The sequence below is a fragment of the Barbus barbus genome (assembly GCF_936440315.1).
Source record: "Barbus barbus genome assembly, chromosome: 7".
Lineage (NCBI taxonomy): Eukaryota > Metazoa > Chordata > Actinopteri > Cypriniformes > Cyprinidae > Barbus > Barbus barbus.
This window is the reverse complement of record NC_136735.1, coordinates 26,677,378-26,692,197: the sequence shown is the minus strand read 5'-3', so window position 1 is coordinate 26,692,197 and position 14,820 is coordinate 26,677,378. Positions and strand designations below refer to the sequence as shown.

At 36.6% G+C, this 14,820-nt stretch overlaps 2 protein-coding genes across 3 annotated transcripts in view; one reads left to right on the top strand and one right to left on the bottom strand.

The window, feature by feature from the left end:
* Positions 1–83: 83 nt before the first annotated feature.
* polr1e (RNA polymerase I subunit E) lies at positions 84–7,368 on the bottom strand. 2 transcript variants are annotated; one of them, XM_079420555.1, is made up of 13 exons: positions 7,090–7,181; positions 6,960–6,986; positions 6,727–6,830; positions 6,538–6,614; positions 6,366–6,451; positions 5,954–6,006; positions 4,892–5,036; positions 4,689–4,799; positions 4,504–4,600; positions 3,998–4,128; positions 2,543–2,624; positions 2,278–2,409; positions 84–369 (listed from the first exon to the last, which is right to left on the bottom strand). In XM_079420555.1, the coding sequence occupies exons 1-13, from the start codon at positions 7,145–7,147 to the stop codon at positions 204–206; spliced, it is 1,269 nt and encodes a 422-aa protein (XP_079276681.1). In that variant the 5' UTR covers positions 7,148–7,181; the 3' UTR covers positions 84–203. The 2 variants fall into 2 exon arrangements, with proteins under 2 accessions (XP_079276681.1, XP_079276682.1); XM_079420556.1 differs by lacking the exon at positions 6,960–6,986 and having other exon boundaries at positions 7,090–7,368.
* Positions 7,369–14,416: 7,048 nt separating this feature from the next.
* The window catches only part of LOC306872531 (transmembrane protein 192-like), a 40,101-nt gene continuing 39,697 nt past the window's right edge, over positions 14,417–14,820 (top strand). The window contains exon 1 of the mRNA XM_079421136.1: positions 14,417–14,556. Within this exon, the coding sequence (XP_079277262.1) occupies positions 14,527–14,556 (30 nt within the window). The 5' untranslated portion in view covers positions 14,417–14,526. The remainder of the gene's footprint in view (positions 14,557–14,820) is intronic.

Below are 14,820 nucleotides of genomic sequence, written 5' to 3'. Positions count from 1 at the left end.
ACTTACAGTCATCAGGTATATGCAAATTGAATGCAATCTATTTGCATCAGGTTGTTGTAAAATTAATCAGAACACAGGCAATTCCAATTTCCGTTAACTGAATAATCCCATTTATTTTCAATTCAATCATACTAGAACACTGTAATTGTAAAACATGCAGTTACAGTTTGTTCCCATCTAAGAAACCTATTACTGTCTACAGCTTAGTTCATCCTCTTGCGTTTTCTGCGTTCCATACGTCGATCATAATGCACCAGTGGAAGCACCAGAGAGGCCATCCTGTACTCCTCATGTGTCCCAGCCTGTTCTCTACTGTGGGCTGACTGACGTGACAGGGTCAGCCCCATAGCCTTGGCCAGCTCCAACATTCTGCACACAAACAGTGTCAAAATAAGGATAATAGGGTTTTAGAGCAGTGTTTCTCATCCTTTTTGACTCCAAAGCAGACTTTTTTTGTAGGCCCTCTTAACTAGAAGTGTGTTCACACAACACCATTTTCAACTAAAAATGGGAAACTTCATGTGGTTTGGCTGTTCATTTGCATGACAAGTGTTTTGAGGGCCTAAAAATGCAAACTTTTGAAAAAGGTTTCAAAGAAGTTTTAGGGTGCTTTCACACCTGCCTCATTTAGTTCGGCTGAATCGCACTAGAGTTCGTTTTCCCTCTTGGTGCGGTTCGTTTGGGCAGGTGAGAAAGCAGCAATCACACTCGGGTGTGCACCAAAAGCGGACCAAACAAGCATACCGAGACCTTGAAGAGGTGGTCTCGGCACGCTTTCAAACGAACCCTGGAGCGGTTCGTTTGTGGTGAGAAAGCAATCCGACCCAACGAACCAAGCGGTATCATAATTCATAATGGGAAATATGTTATATAAAAAGCAGCAATCAGTGTCTTTTGTGTCTAGCAGTCAAGCACTTTGAGTACCCAGAAAAGTCAAGTCACCTTTATTTATATAGCGCTTTTTACAATGTAAATTGTGTCAAAGCAACTGCACAATATCAAAAAAGGAAAATAGTGTGTCAATAATGTAAAATGAAAAGATAACAAAAGCACTATATAAATGTAACAAATTATTATTTTGTGAATGCAAGTGAGAATGTGAGAAACTTTGATTTTGTTAGTGAGAATATTTGTCATTTCAGTTGAAAACCAAAGAGCTCCTCTTCATATTAAAATGTGTAATTAATTACTCTTCTCCGCGCATTACAAGAATATATATATATATATATATATATATATATATATATATATATATATATATATATATATATATATATATATATATATATGAGGAATGACAGCTACATTCGTTTTGCGTTTGCCAGGACAGCTATAAAGCCGCAATAAGCCTGCGGAGCAAACTTGTCAATCCATCTTGATGAATGACGCAGAGGAACGTAAACAAGTGCACCCTGACCAATAAGAGGACAGCTTTGGTACGCTTTGCAATGTTGACGTGTGAAAGCGAACTGAACCAAGAAGAAAATGCAACAATGTAACAAATTAATCCCTGTTTCGGAACAAAGCAAACGATCTACAGGTCTCCATGCAAATTACATAAACTAATTTGTGAAAACGGTGACATCATGAGCATTTGTATTGTGTGTTCAATGTGTGTGTTCTATATGTATGTGCACAGGTGCATAGTGTTACTTTACAAAGTGATATCGCCAACTACTGGCCTGGCATGTATAACAGTGTTTTAGTCATTTCGCAGATGAATGGGGACTGTTTCAACAACGTTATCGCCTGTGCACAAATCTTTTCAAAAGTGTAAAGAATTGTTTTTTTTATATTTTTAGTACGTCACTGTCGTGTAAACATACCCAAGACAATACACTTTTATATACATTTTAATTTAGATTACAATAACACCTTACAATAAAGGTCTAATTATTAACAAAAATTAATAACTAACAATAAAAAATATTTCCAAAGCATTTATTCATTTTATGGTAACTTCAACATTTACTAATCCATTATTAAAATCAAAAGTTGCATCTGTTAATTAATATTAATGGACTTAAACAACAAACATTTTTATTAACTAACGTTAATAAATACTGAAACACTGTGATATACTGCTCATTGTTAGATAATACATTAACTGAAGTATACTAATTAAACTTTGTAAAATGTAGCCAAGAATACTTTAATATATTTAAATAATTTTAATACTTATTGGGAACCACTGTTTTAGACCATCACAAGAAGGATAATACAAATTGTGAATATCTAGTTCCACAATTAAGGCATATAATAAGAGATTTGACTTACTTGACATCACTGAAACCCAGGTCTCTGTGTAGGAGTGTAAGATTAGCCGTCTGATCACCCATGTGCAGCAGTAATGCCAAACAGTGAGCAGCCAGTTTCATACGCATGGATGACGACACAGTGTTCCTGAGGCTGTCGAGACAGGCAAAACTTGCATTTTTATATATGGCACTTGTCTGAAATTTGTGGGGGGGTTTTTTAAAGATGAGGCAAAAATAAAGTCAGAACAGACTGCAGGACTATGTGTAGTTAGGAGAATACACACCTGCCTTGGTGAAAACTCTCCACTGTGAAATTCTTCAGCACTTTGTTGATAATGATTCGGGGACATCCATCCTCAGTACCAGCTTCAAATGAGAGTAAAAACAAATTAAGTTTATTAAAAGGCCCCTATTATGCCCCTTTTTACAAGATGTAATATAAGTCTCAGGTGTCCCCAGAATGTGTCTGTGAAATTTCAGCTCAAAATACCCCAGATCATTTATTACGCTTTCAATTGATGTATGGTTTTTTAGGATATGACAATATTTCAGATACAACTATTTGAAAATCAAAATATTGAGAAAATCGCATTTAAAGTTGTCCAAATTAAGTCCTTAGCAATGCATATTACTACTCAAATTAAGTTGATATTTACAGTAGGAAATTTACGGTACAAAATACTTTCATGGAACATGATCTTTACTTAATATCCTAATGATTTTTGGCATTAAAGAAAAATTTATAATTGTGACCCATACAATGTATTTTTGGCTATTGCTACAAATATACCCATGCTACTTATGACTGGTTTTGTGGTCCAGGGTCACATATTTTGAAAATGCCTATTTCGAGTGGAAGCAGAAACACTGTTTTAGTGCATGTATCGTTAAATGCATATGAGCTGCTGCTCCCCGCACCCTTTTCTAGAATAAGGCTTCCTTTACAGCTCGTAACTCAGATACCCTGCCAAAAAACTTCTGTTTGATTATCATGTCTATCAATCTGAAATCATGTGTTTTAAAGCCATATCAGTTTAAACTTCTAATATAGGGTTTTCCTGAGCGCACACATCCAAAGCACACGCACAGAAACTGGCTGTCACACGGCATGCGAGTACTAAACCAAGTTCTCTTTCATGTCTTATTGCACTTAAACGGTCAAATACACACAAATTTATGTTAAAAACATGCATATGAAGTCAAACACCTGGGAAAGAAATCGTATGTTTATATTAGATCTGTGTAACTGCAGCATAATATACCGTATATACAGTACCCAAACAATAAAACAAGCAAAAAAAATTAAAATCAGTCACTGCTCTGGACTGAATAACATCTATAGCTTTAATAAGGAGACATTTCTTACTTGAATGCTGCTTTTAAATGCTTTAGTGTGAAGATAAAAATGGCAGATAGTGTGTGGCTCACGCAGTGTCCGTCAACAATCATGGGTGGGGCTTGTAATATGTGGCTTCACATTTTACGGATTCTGCAAACGGCTTGTTCTGAGACAATGCTTATGATTTATGTGGATTAAAAAAAAAGGAGCAGGTGGATTTTTAATCATAATAGGGTGGTTGTGTACACACACACTGCCAACACATTTTATGTTCAAACAACATTTAAAAGTGAATTTTGCATAATAGGTGCCCTTTAAAATAAAACACAATGGCCATATAAACTGAGCTGAACTAGTTGCAGAGACACAGTATTGAATTCTGTGTTTATATAACACTCACATTTGAAGGAGAGACGTTTCTGTAGTGAGGATTTGATAAGGAAGGACAGGTACCAGACACATCGAGACTGTCTGTCACGAGCTGCATCCTCTTTGGGAAGCAAATCAAGATGTCTAAGAACAGTCTGTGGACTAGAGAACACAACTGGATGAATAATGGTAAAGCACAATTATTTTCAGGCCTTTTGCAGGGCTGGAAAACAATTTTGTTTGCTGACATTTCCAGATTAATGGTGATCCTAGAAAATAATGGAAAAATTACTGTAATGACTATGTTTATAATTAATATACTCTGCCGTGGCATCAGAAATGTTCTATTAATATTTGTGAAAATATGAAAACATTTTTACTAAGCAAATAAATTATTAAATTGATCAAAATTGGAAGTAAAGACTTTTACATTGATACAAGAAAAATCTCTTGCAACCAAACGTATGTACTTAGAACTTATAAACTTAATATAATATGAACTGCTTCTGAAGGTCAAATGCATGATGTTCTCCATACCAGTTCTCAGCTCTCATCTTCTGCAGGTCTTCAGGGGTCAGCGCTGCCATCTTTGCTCCAACATCCTTCAGAGCATCAAACTCATTTAGAGACAACACTAGAAGGAAGTTAAGGATCTTGACAAAAACACTGTGGAGAGGAGTGGTAAAACATGGAGAAGCATATAGAGACCAAAAAAAGGATACGTTGGTCAAAGGGGTACACATCCTCTGCTTTGTCTGCCTCGGTGTTGCATGGAGGGAGGAAGAGGGCTGTATCTGTCTGAGCCTCAGTTTCAACAACTTCATTATGCAGAGCTTAGAGACAGAATCGAAGAGCCAATGTCAGCAATACTTTTTTAATGTACATTTCATTCTTTGAAATTGTGAAAACTCATATAGCTACTTACCTTCCACTCCTTTCCGATTTATGATATTGGTAGCAGCCAGTGCCACAGCCTGCTGAAGTGTCTCGTTGCCCACCTCGTTGAGTTTTCTGGAGCTCAGAGCACGCTTCTGTTTAGTCGTCCCAAAGGCTTCAATGAGAGCATCCACCTGTGCCCAAGACAAAGAAAACACTTGATTTATTTAAAAATGCATTAGAAATGCAATCTATGCATAAATCAGCCTCTTCTATGATTGTCCTATGAGAAATGTTTAATTTGAGTTAATTTTGATATTTTGGGGGGTGGGGGCTCAAAAAACAAGTCTCTGAGGGGATTCAATTGTCCTTATGATGAAGTAAAAACCTTCAATTTCAAAAAGATACAATTCTTTAAGTAGTTTGGCATATTTTTCTTGTAATTTTAATAATTAAAATATTTACATTTTAGTCCATCAAATAAAAGTCATGTGGTGCAACAAACATGCAGAAAAAATATATATAAAACATGAAATATCATAGAGAGGACCTTTGCAGATCATCAAATTTCAGTGTCAAGAACAAGTACCTTAAAGTATCCATAAAATCAAAATGTTTTTTTTTTTATTAGAAAAGATTTATCTGTGCACGTCATTAAAGAGTTGAAACATTTATTCTCTGTTGATGTATATCATATTCAATATTCCAGCCAATTCCTGAAGGAAAAATTCAAGTCCCTTTTTTCTTTTTCAAGAAGCCGTTTCACTTAGAAATACATAACAATAGGGAAGAAATACAATCACAACTTGATTTCAATAATAACATTCATGCCGATGTTAGTATTTCAGAAATAAGGCAAGGTTAGTTCATGTAAAATGTCTTGTGAATCAAAAGATATAACGATATTTGTAAATAAATTCATATTTACAAAGAGTATGTTTTACCTTCATAATGGTGAAACAAAAAAAAGTGTGAAACAAGCATGAATACATTTCTAATAACTTGGCACATGCATTTTATTCTAAACCTTGCCTTTTGGTGTACCATGGACATTTACCCATACATAAATTATATATTAAAAAAAATAAAAAATCAGTTCCCAGTTGCTCACCTTTTCTCTGTATGTCTCAGCTTGCTTTGTGTTTTCATTTACTGCTGATTCACCTAAAGACACAAACACAGACTCAACAATGAACTCTTCTTTCATTGACATCCTGTCTAACCAAACAAGCCATAATGCACACGGCTCCTGTCTCTGTTGTAGATTTAATTCATCTACAATTAATTCATAAACTTTACTGTTGAACAAAGGGATTAAAGATTATAGAGGAGCCATGATCATAAAACAAGGAGTTTGCAAACATTATAACTAATACATTTCCATGACTTTTTAAGATTTAATTTGAGAGATTATAATTATGGTCAATGACTTTTCAAGACCAGAGAAACAACCATTTTCAAAGTTTCTGCTATTTCCATGACCATGAAGAGCCCTGAATATATATTACAGATCCCATATTTACCTGGTATAACAGGAAGCATATTGAACAGCTGAGCATTATGAACTTTCATTTGCATAGTTCCCTTGTCAAGAACTCCCACAAAATACCTGTTAATAAAAAGTACAATCCCATTAATGAGAGACAGAGAAATATTGTTGAACTACTCAATATTCATCCAGCTTGATAACCTCACCTGCACAGATTATTACACTGCAATGATCCAGACCCAAAGTTGCTCCCAACATAGGGAAGCCTGTCTGATTCTGCAACCTAACAAGGGAACAGGAAATATTTCTGACCACTTCATACACCAGATTTACTATTTTAATCATTACAAAGACCCTAAAACAAAAATTGTTTCAATCTACATAAACCGGTTTACCACAATTCGTCTGGTTTTCTTTCTGGGATTGACGGCATCTGAGTGTTTGAAGAGTTTGAACTCCAGCTCTTCTGCTTTTTTCACGTGTCCATTGGAAAATTTAACTACAATGACAAGAATTAGGTTTAATTAAGGTTTCACTCAACAGCAAACACCCGACAACGATTACAGACTATTTTAACCTACAAACAATTTGATTGAGTAACGTTATATATTGTTTATAGTTTACACACGAGCATGACGTGTATCCACGTGGGAGCCTTAAACACAAAGATGAAGTGTAAGAATAATAACTTAGAATGGACGAATAACGCCAAAATATATTTTAGTACATCTATCATGTTTCGGATATTAAAAAGTTACCAATAAGGGCATCCTGCCCTTTTCCTTCACATGGTTCCCACGAGCAGGTCGCCGCCATTATTCCTGTTTCCTCGGCTGATATTCACGCGCGTACCTGCTAAACCAGCGACATCCAGCGGCGAAGAAAACTGCTGCATCTATCCAACAGACATAATAAATAAAGTATTTATGTCTATGCATCGATCTATCCGTTTCTTAACAGTTTTTCGGAGATAAGCGCTGCGGGCCGTATGCAGGGAATCAAAGGGAAGATCAAAACTCACGGACACCCTTCAGAATAAACTGACACACCTCAGTGGATCACCAGCTTCCTGACAGACAGACAGCAGCTAGTGAGGCTGGGAAAATACACATCCAGCACTCGTACCATCAGCACTGGAGCTCCTCAGGGATACTCTCCCCACTGCTCTTCTCACTACACCAATGACTTCACATCTAAAGACCCCTCTGTCAAGCTCCTGAAGTTTGCAGGCGACACCACACTGATCGGCCTCATCCAGGACGGTGACGAGTCTGCTTACAGACAGGAGGTTAAGGAGCAGGCTGTATGGTGCAGTCTTAACAACCTGGAGCTTAACACGCTCAAAACTGTGGAGATGTTCGTGGACTTAAGGAGACCCCCCCCCCCCCCCCCCCCCCGCTCTCCCCCCACTCACCATCATGAACAGCACTGTGACTGCAGTGGAGTCATTCAGGTTTTTCAGGACCTGAAGTGGGACAATCACATTGAGTCCATTGTCAAAAAGGCCCAGCAGAGGTTGTACTTCCTTTGCCAGCTGAGAAAGTTCAATCTGCCACAGGAGCTGCTGAAACAATTCTACTCTGCCATCGATTCTGTCCTGTGTTCATCTATAACTGTTTGGTTTTGCTGAGCTACCAAAACAGACATCAGAAGACCTCATACGGAGGGTAGTCCGGACTGCTGAGCGAATCTTTGGTACAACCCTCCTCACTCTTCAAGAACTGTACTCATCCAGAGTGAGCAAAAGGGGCTGGTAAAATCACTCTGGACCCCTCATCCAGCACACTCCCTCTTTGAACTGTTGCCGTCTGGTCGACGCTACAGAGCTCTGAGCACCAGAATGACCAGACACAGGAACAGTTTCTTCCCTCAGGCAATCCATCTCATGAACACTTGACATTAAACGTGGAACACACAACACTATTATACGTTATTACACATAATTATTTTTTTAATTTAAAATGTGCACATATCAGACCTGTACACACATAATTGCTATAAGTATATTGTGTTTTTGCTATTTTGTACATTGCCTATTTGTATATTATTCTTTTATTATCTGTATCCTGTCCTGTTGCTGTCTTTCTGTTGCACTGTGGAGCTTCTGTCACTATGTAAACATACCTGGTCAATAAAGCTCATTCTGATTCTGATCTTTGAAAATTAAATGGTTCTGGCTTAGAATCCCTTTATTTATAATACATTTTAAAAAGTGTCTTATACTTTGCCAAATTTTACAGAGATTATTAATGACTTTCCGTCAAGGGGAAATTCAGTCCCCCATGAGGACATTCATCAGCGGAGAAATCTAGCATGTTCATCACAGACAAATAGGCCTAGCCTTTATTAGGATAGAATGGCTGCTAATAATGGAAATAAAAGGACACTTATAAAAATCATGATAGAGTAAATCATTTTAACACATTGTATTATATAGACTAACGCTAATTCCACTCTTGGTTAATCATAATTTTAAACAATTTATAATTGATTTTCAAATTTATAGCCTATTATGTATCATTTCGAGTATAAACATGTTTCTTGTTAACATCCTAAAAAAAAAAAAGGAACAAGGATAGAGTGAATGAGCTTATATAATCATTTTTAACGAAGTTCCAGATCGAAATAAAAATGCGAAATTCTATTGAAATTGATCGGCGCCACGATCGTCTGCTCGCGCCTCACTCGAGCTGCGCGTATTTCAAGTTTAGCATTATTTGAATTTCAGCTCATTAACATTCCATTACGTCACAGTGCTTCAGATCAGTGATAGACAGCGGGAGCAATTTCACATTTAGCCTACATGTATCTATGCATCTGGTTGACGGTTTATTTCAAAGCAACTTGCATTTAATAAGGTCTAGTGTGAAGTCTAGCGTGTGACAGTCTTCTACAATAATTATACACGAAGTCTTTTCAGAGATAGTGTTTTCAGATTTGACTGCTCTACAGCATGTCAATGACATCATCCGAGTTCAGTGTAGCTGAGAGTGAAGGTGTCCCTGATGGCCTCCATGGGTCCAGAAGAGACACATTCACTGAGTTAGAATGTTTCAATTGGCTGGATGTGTTCAATCTAGGCACTATCAATGTCTATGATGAGATAGATGATGATAATGATTACATAGAGGAGTCCAGTCTTAGCAGTGCCACATCTGAAGATGATATTGAGGCGAGTATGGTCAGCTTTGAATCGCACTCTGACGAGGGATCATTTGTCAGTAGGCAGAATACGCAAATGCGTTGTGGCAGCATGTTAATGCATAACAGAGGATGTGATGATAGTCTGGGTTTGCTGAGCATTAGCAGCATGTCCTCTTGTGAAACCCAAATCATCCACCGTCCTCCAATGTGCAACACATCCCTCAATCCCCCCCATACACCCCCCAATTCTATAGAAGCAGCAGGGCCTTCGGTTAGCATGGATGTCCATATTGACAAAGAAGTGTCTTCTATAGAGTCTACATCTATAGGAGTGTCACCTGTAGACTCTGTGGACAACAGCGCAGGTAAGATTGAAATTACATTGGAAATTTTAACATGTAGATCTGCACTACAGTACAAGTGTCTAGAAGCACTAGAGTATAAATAGCCCGCAACAGTCTCTCCGTCTCATATTTAAGATCCCTTGACATTGTTGCATATTTTGCATATCTAGAAGCAATTTTAAATAAATGCAGGCCTAATCACAACCGTGCTGATGTTTAAAACAATAGCACTCTTGCTCATGTGATATTGGTTTTTACTGTCAGTCACAAGAATGTATTATAGAGTAACTTAAATGTAAACACAATAGTTATTTATTTAGAAAATGTATCACGGTTTCAACAAAAATATTGGGCAGCACAACTGTTTTTACCACTGATAATAATCAGAAACATGGCCAATTAAAATAGTTCCCAAAAGCCAAAGCATTGCGAGTCTGCAAACAACATACCAGGAGGATCATGAAGTTTTTTTTGAGGGGGCACTAGTGATCACCTACCATTTTCATGTATGGAAAACAGCAGAACTATTTGTTCTTTATAGGAAAAAATCCATCCCTAAATAAAAAATATATAATCACCATATGTATCTGACATATGTATCTGCATTTTTCGAGTAAGAGGCTGTTCTTTGTAGTCCTTTAAATTTCATTAGGGGCATTATTCATTTTGTGCCTACAATAATCACAGAACATATTTATTAAATGTAAAAATATATGTATTTTGCAAGTTCATTTGACTCAAAATTCTGAGGGGTCAAGCGCTTGAATGGCTTTTTGAACAAATCAATTAAGTGAATGCTTCTTCTTTTTAGAAAACCATGTCAGTCTAAGGAAGAAACTGAAGAACAGGATCTGTTCATTCTTCAAGAGGGCATGGAAGGCTATAAAGCATCCTTCACTCTGTTGTGAGACCGGAGTGGAGCCATTTGTGCCTCCACCAGAAGACACAGAGCCAGACGGTGTAGATTCATCATGTCCTGCAGAGCCCTCTTGTTTCAAACCAACTGATTGTGAGTGTGCTGCTAGTATTACTATGGCCCTGCAAAAAAACAACATTTTAAAGGGGTCATGAACGGCATTTTTATTATTTTGTACTGTTTTCTGAGGTCCACTTATAATGTTATCAAGATTTTTACAACAAAAATCATCATAATTTAGAATTGTCTATTTTCCGTCCCACTGCACAGCATCTCCTTGTCTTCGGAGCCATCTTTATATGTTATTTACACTAAACAGGCAGTGATGTAGAAGTAGGTGTTGATCGTCTTCTGCGGAGGCACACTATTCTGTCATAAAGTGGCACATTCCACTACCTGTCCTTGTGGCAGATTGGCTTCAATATATGCTGATTTTAGACTAACACGTTTTGAGTTCTGAAACTTACAGGAAGTTTTTATAGTACAATGACCTCTTATGTGTAAAAATATCAGGGGAATTTAGATTTCTCAGTTCATGACCCCTTTAAAATCTGTATTTTTGTCTTGTACATTTATGCATGTGTGTTTTCAGTATCAGACAAGTTTGGCTATGAAATGGGAATTGCTGCATCAGGAGGCTTTACCACAGTGAACGAGGAAACCCATTCATCTAATGGCAAACAGGTACTCTTATTGAATTCAACAAATATTTTGATTTTGCATATAAAGTTGTGTCTTGATTTAAACATCTGTTAATGATTGATTTACAGATTTTAGATTCTAAAACCTTAAAAATGTGATACTGAGATCTTACCGGTTATGTATATGCTTTAACATGCTCATAATTTTAACTCTGTTTTGTAACCTGTTGCAATTAGACAGAAAATGCTGATTGCCTAGATGAGTGCAGCCTTAGCAGCGACACATCTGAAGATGACTGTGGTGTGATCGTTTGTGGCTTGTTCTCCATCCAGAGAAGAAAACCGTCCCATAGGCTGGGTGAATGGAGCTTTAACAGTGCCAACAACCACTTCATAGGTGAAGGTGGATGTGACAATAGCTTGGATCTGTTAAGTATTAGCAGTGACATATCCTCCAGTGAGGAACGAAGTGGCTCTTGGCAGAATGGTCCTGCTAGAGAAACATGTGCATGTTCCGACTGCAGGAACATGTACGCAACAGGGCCTTCAATGAGTCTGGAGGAGCAGAGTGACGAAGAGGCGCCTCCTGTAGACACTGTGGAGAACAGCACAGGTGAGACTGAAATTACATTAAAACCTGGGACATTTGTGCAGATAGTAAATACAAACACAGCATACTAGCTTATGAGGACGATTCAGTCTTTTTGAGCAAATCTATTAACTGAATGATTTTTGTTGTTTTAGAAAAACATACCAGTTTGAGGAAGAAGATGATGAAAGGGATCTCTTCATTCTTCAAGAAAACATGCAAAGCCTTAAACTGGCCCTCCTTCTGCTGCTGCGAGACCAGAGTTGAACCATTTGTGCCTCTACAAGAGGACTCCGAGCCGGACTCAGAGCCAGACCCAGAGCCAGCTGATCCCAAACCACACTTTGTTGAAGAGCCCTTTGATTTCAAGCCAACTGATGGTAAGTCTGCTGCCATGATTACTGTAGTACCCTGCAAAAAACAAACAAACAAAACCATTTTAATCAGTATTTTTGTCTTATTTTACGCAAACTACTATATTTTATTATTACCTTTTTTTTTTTTTTAGATTTTCATCAGTTTGACTATGACATGGTAATGATAGAATCAGGAAGCTTTGGATTTCTGTGAAATGATTTCAACTGATGGGGCCACTGTGAAGGCAGCAGAAACCTCAAGCCCACCACATCAGGATCAGAGAGCTCAGACCAGCCTTCGTCTGCCAGCCTGACCGAATTAATAATAATAATAATAATAATAATAATTAGTCAAAAATAGTTTTAAAATACCAATAACATGATTTGTATACACTATATGCACAAGTAGACTTGTGCCTGAAGTAGCATATACTTAGTTGTATGGCCAAAGCAGTGCCAAGTTTCTAGCAGTATTTAGCATTTCATATCATTTTTTTTAATTTTTAAAGGTAAAATTTGTTTTAAAGGTAAATGATCTATGTAAATTTATACATTTGAATTACACTGTATAATTATATGAAGTATTTTTAAGCCAGTATTTGTAACTGAAAGAATCTCATAGTTTATTGCTATAATGAATTTACATGAAAGTATGATGTTTAAAATTTAATATTAAAAATATTTATGAATATAAAATCTCCCTTTCTCTCTTACTTTTGGCTGCTCCAAAAAGTGAAATAAATCTCACAAAATTTGAAGTTTAGATGAAAAGTCAAAATTAAAAAGAGTGTAACCATAAATATATTTATTTTAGGAAAATCACTGGTATCATTTTTTTTAAATGTATGTGGGGTTTTTTTCTTGAAGGGATACAATCCACAAATAATCCATGATGAAGAAAAAAATGATGGATGATAGGAGTTAAAAAAAAAAACTTTCTCTGTGTTCAGATTGGATTTAAATAATAATACCAAAACTGACACTAATCTGGGTCTTTAAATAGAAAGTGTTTTATTTAAGTTATTGTTTTTTTATATTATTATTTATAATAAAGAAAAAAATGGTGCATAATTTAGAAGTAAATATCGTATATGTTTGTGTGCTTAACAACAGTGGTGCTTCACAGAATCTGCTGTGCACATTATTATTTAGAAAAACACATGCATCATTTTCAGTGTCCACAGTAAGAATAAGCTAATTTTTGTGCAAAGAAGTGCACAATAAAGTGATCAGAAAGCAATGTAAATTAGCTGGCATTTACTCACCTTCATGCACACACCCACGACAGACAAAAATGTGTTATTCATTGATAAATACCGTATGATAATCTGACAGCAAAAATAAAATAATAATAAAAATTAACAACAATAATTCGCTTTACCTTTGTCTTGTGCTTTATCTTCAGACAGAACAGCACGTATTTCACACATTTTAGAACATAATGCAGAACTTTGCAGTCAAAACTGTTCAAGTCAATGCCAAGTATACCAGATTAGAGTCTGGACGCTTTAAAACATGATCTGATGCAGAACAGCATCGTATCTTTGACTCTTTCTCGTGTAATTTATATTTAGGCCACTTTGCCATCGCAATCACTTAAATAAAATGAATGAATGAAAATATAAGGGTTGCGTTAAGGAAAAATGAGTTGATGACTGCACTACACATTATTTTACCGTGATACTTTGAGCTCGAAAAATAACATGACTAAAGATAAAAGCGAAGAAAAAAGCAGCTGATTGGGCGGTTTTTAATTCTTTTAAAGGCAGCCCAAATTTTTCTCCGGTTCGAGCCCAATCTGGCAACACTGCGCGCGGGCGACCAAACTGACTCCTCCCCTCAAACACGCGTTTTAACCTTATTAATATTTTTTAGTGTTTTGGTTTTTCAATTATTTTCAATCAAAGTGACACTGCTACTGTTAAAAAACACAGGAAAATCATTAATTGTCAGTGCTATGTTAATATTCATGAGACATGTTTTTGTTCTCTAAAAGAGGCTCCTAGCGTCCTATTCTGAGCCAATCACCATCAAGGCTGAATGACGAGCGTCACGTAACGTAATTAATATTCATAACACAACCCTTTCTCATAGTAGGATTGGTCAAATCCGCAACCCGGAAGTCTAATTTAGAAATGTTTGTCCGGGCGTTTTGCCTTAAATCTGGACCTTTTTTGTCTTTATGTGTGATGGTCAGACAGTGTGATGGAGTCTGAGCGTACATCGGCTTATGGCGTGAGTATAAACATTTTTCTAAGTGCGGGTGTTTTTCTAAGTGTAGGAAAACAGGGTCACACTATACACTTTTCCTATACTTGTATTATACAAGTATCTCCAAATGTCCCTGATATGACAGACTGTTGCTGTATGTGTACTATTAGTGGCACACTTGTTTGTCTGTGCTGCTGTTGTTGTTTTTGTTTGTCTGTATGTTTTTGTGTGTGTATTTGTGTTGTAGTAGTAGTAGTATAAGACATGGTAGAAGAATTTACATTGTAC

Bases quoted from the DNA above. Each gene is read 5' to 3' on its own strand.
- polr1e (XM_079420555.1), bottom strand. From the start codon at position 7,147: ATGGCGGCGACCTGCTCGTGGGAACCATGTGAAGGAAAAGGGCAGGAT. The intron at 6,831-6,959 runs GTGTGTAAACTA...TTGTCATTGTAG, and splicing joins CGTGGATACACGTCATGCTC to TTAAATTTTCCAATGGACAC. The intron at 370-2,277 runs GTAAGTCAAATC...GTTTGTGTGCAG, and splicing joins CTGGGTTTCAGTGATGTCAA to AATGTTGGAGCTGGCCAAGG.